Consider the following 2,120-nt stretch of genomic DNA (forward strand, 5'->3'; position numbering starts at 1 on the left):
ATATAAATATAAAAAATAACTAATTTATTCGAAAAATCAATTAGGTGCTATTTTTAAAGCAATAGCTTTGAAATGCCAGGGAAGACCATTAATCTTGTTGATTTAAAAAAAATAACCAGTTCTCAGTGTTAACAATGATAAAAAATGTTTTAGTACATAATATTAAATAATTTAATGAATAACCGATGGGGAAAAAAAGGAAAAATAGACACAGCTGAGTTTATGCTTGATTTTCAAATTTCATTTTCAATAATTTATTGTGATTATAGGTAATAAAAATTGAAAAAGTAATGATTGAATTTTATGAAGAAGAAATAAAATAATGCGGGTATTTCTTGGAATGCGGAATTACATCTCTTTCTTTTAACCAAAATTTCAGAACGTACTATGTAAAATTTTTTTTTTGTGTAATAGGCTGAGGCCTGCTCCCCTTGGCGAAATCTTGCATACGCCCATGCCTGAAAAGCAGAAAGAAAGTTCAGTTGTAACTTAGAGAGAGCTCTTCAAATAACTAATGATAGTTTTTCAGCTCTACCATAAAATTTAAAATCCAAGCTCTACCATAAAAATTAAGGCAATGCAAAAAAAAAATAGTTTTTCAAGTAATCAAAAAATCATCCCATAAGGTTCATCAGACTATCGGGTTAGATTCTGCAAGCCTTTAGCTAATAGACCTGCAATCTTCAAAGTCATCAATAATTATTTTTAATCTTTTCTAGTTCGAAAAAAAATAAGATAAAAATTGTGGTATAAAATAGGATTCTTTAATGAGATATTCCCCAGCCCTTGAGAAATGGGACATCTTGCTGGTAACAAAGATGGTCTTGTGAAACTCTTCCTCTTACTAGCTGAATAGGAAAAAAGAAAATAACAAATTGGGGCGTTAGGATCTTTATCTACTCTTTCCATTTCCTTTTTATTATTGGAATTCTCATTCCAAAATTCAGCTGTTGCAACTAATGCATTTTTTTGTTAATAGGACACCACTGTATTTCTTAATATTAAGACTATTCACGAAAGTTCAAAACATTGGGAAGATCCGAGTACATTTAAACCTGAAAGATTTTTAGATGAAGAAGGAACCGTTAAACAAGAGCAAACAATGTACAATTTTGGAAGAGGTAAAACAAATTGAATGTATGATAGACTTGTAAATAGGCATTTAAGTTTATTGATAGGTCAATCAATATCATTTTGATCACTTTTATAACCATTTATTAATTTATAAAATTCAGCTTTTTGAAGTGTATAATTTGATATTTTAGGAAAAAGACGTTGTCCTGCTGAAGTTCTTGCTAGGACGGCTTTGTTCGTATTATTTTCTGGTGTGCTTCACAATTTTAAATTACAGCCAGTAAATGAAAAAGACCCACCTTCATTGAGGGAAGTTCCAGGAATTACTGCATCTGCTCCAGAGTATTACATTAAACTAACCAGACGACACAAATAATAACTCTTGATACACATACGTTAAAATCAACATGATATATGTTGACATTAGTATTAGGCTTGTTTCAAAACGGATTTTAACTTTCATCAAACTAGCGAACACTTGGTAAGTACAGATTTGGTAGCGAAAAAGCCATAAAGCGCAAACGCCTACCAGTTTGATGATGTTCAAAACTCGTGATGGAGCCAGCCAATTATCATTGTATTTTGACTTAAGTTTTTTTTCAAAATGAAAAACCTATTATCATCAAATCAAGTATTGATTATTTAATTTCATTTGCAAGAAATGATATGTAAGTAAATAAAATAAAAATATAGCTGTACCAAGCAAGCATTGTTTTCTTTTGATCTACAATTGACAAATTATCTATATAAATAACCATCCTTGCACAGACTTCCCACTAGATTTTCTATGAATACTTTTTGGTTAGAGCATTCTATGCCTGTTAAGCCACCTCAAATCGACATAGTCTCCTTGTTGGAAAGCTTAACTAAAAAAAATCAAATTAATGTTAAGCCACCTCAAATCGACATAGTCTCCTTGTTGGAAAGCTTAACTAAAAAAAATAAACACTGGCTCGGACAAAACATTTATTCGTAAATTAACTTAAAAGACATAAATTATACATAAATTAAATTGAAAACAAAGAAACCTTTTAATAACAAAAAAA

At 30.0% G+C, this 2,120-nt stretch overlaps 1 protein-coding gene and 1 long non-coding RNA gene across 9 annotated transcripts in view; one reads left to right on the forward strand and one right to left on the reverse strand.

Moving 5' to 3' along the window:
- Window positions 1–1,780, forward strand: part of LOC106679706 (probable cytochrome P450 305a1) — a 26,536-nt gene extending 24,756 nt beyond the window's left edge. For 2 of the 3 annotated variants that reach the window (XM_014419011.2, XM_067046150.1), the window contains exons 8-9: window positions 980–1,121; window positions 1,266–1,780. In XM_014419011.2, coding sequence (XP_014274497.1) covers window positions 980–1,121; window positions 1,266–1,450 — 327 coding nt within the window. In that variant the 3' untranslated portion in view covers window positions 1,451–1,780. Of the gene's footprint in view, window positions 1–979; window positions 1,122–1,265 lie in introns of those variants that run through there. The other variant, XR_010843096.1, reaches the window with a different exon arrangement.
- The window catches only part of LOC136795476 (uncharacterized), a 39,636-nt gene that overhangs the window by 24,463 nt on the left and 13,053 nt on the right, over window positions 1–2,120 (reverse strand). Inside the window, exon 3 of one of the 6 annotated variants that reach the window (XR_010843099.1) lies at window positions 252–458. The exons of the other annotated variants lie outside the window; for them this stretch is intronic. This is a non-coding gene — a long non-coding RNA (uncharacterized lncRNA). Of the gene's footprint in view, window positions 1–251; window positions 459–2,120 lie in introns of those variants that run through there. 6 annotated transcript variants of the gene reach the window in all.

Source organism: Halyomorpha halys, unplaced genomic scaffold (genome assembly GCF_000696795.3).
Source record: "Halyomorpha halys isolate HHAL.00 unplaced genomic scaffold, Hhal_1.1 Scaffold215.1, whole genome shotgun sequence".
NCBI classification, from domain to species: Eukaryota; Metazoa; Arthropoda; class Insecta; order Hemiptera; family Pentatomidae; genus Halyomorpha; species Halyomorpha halys.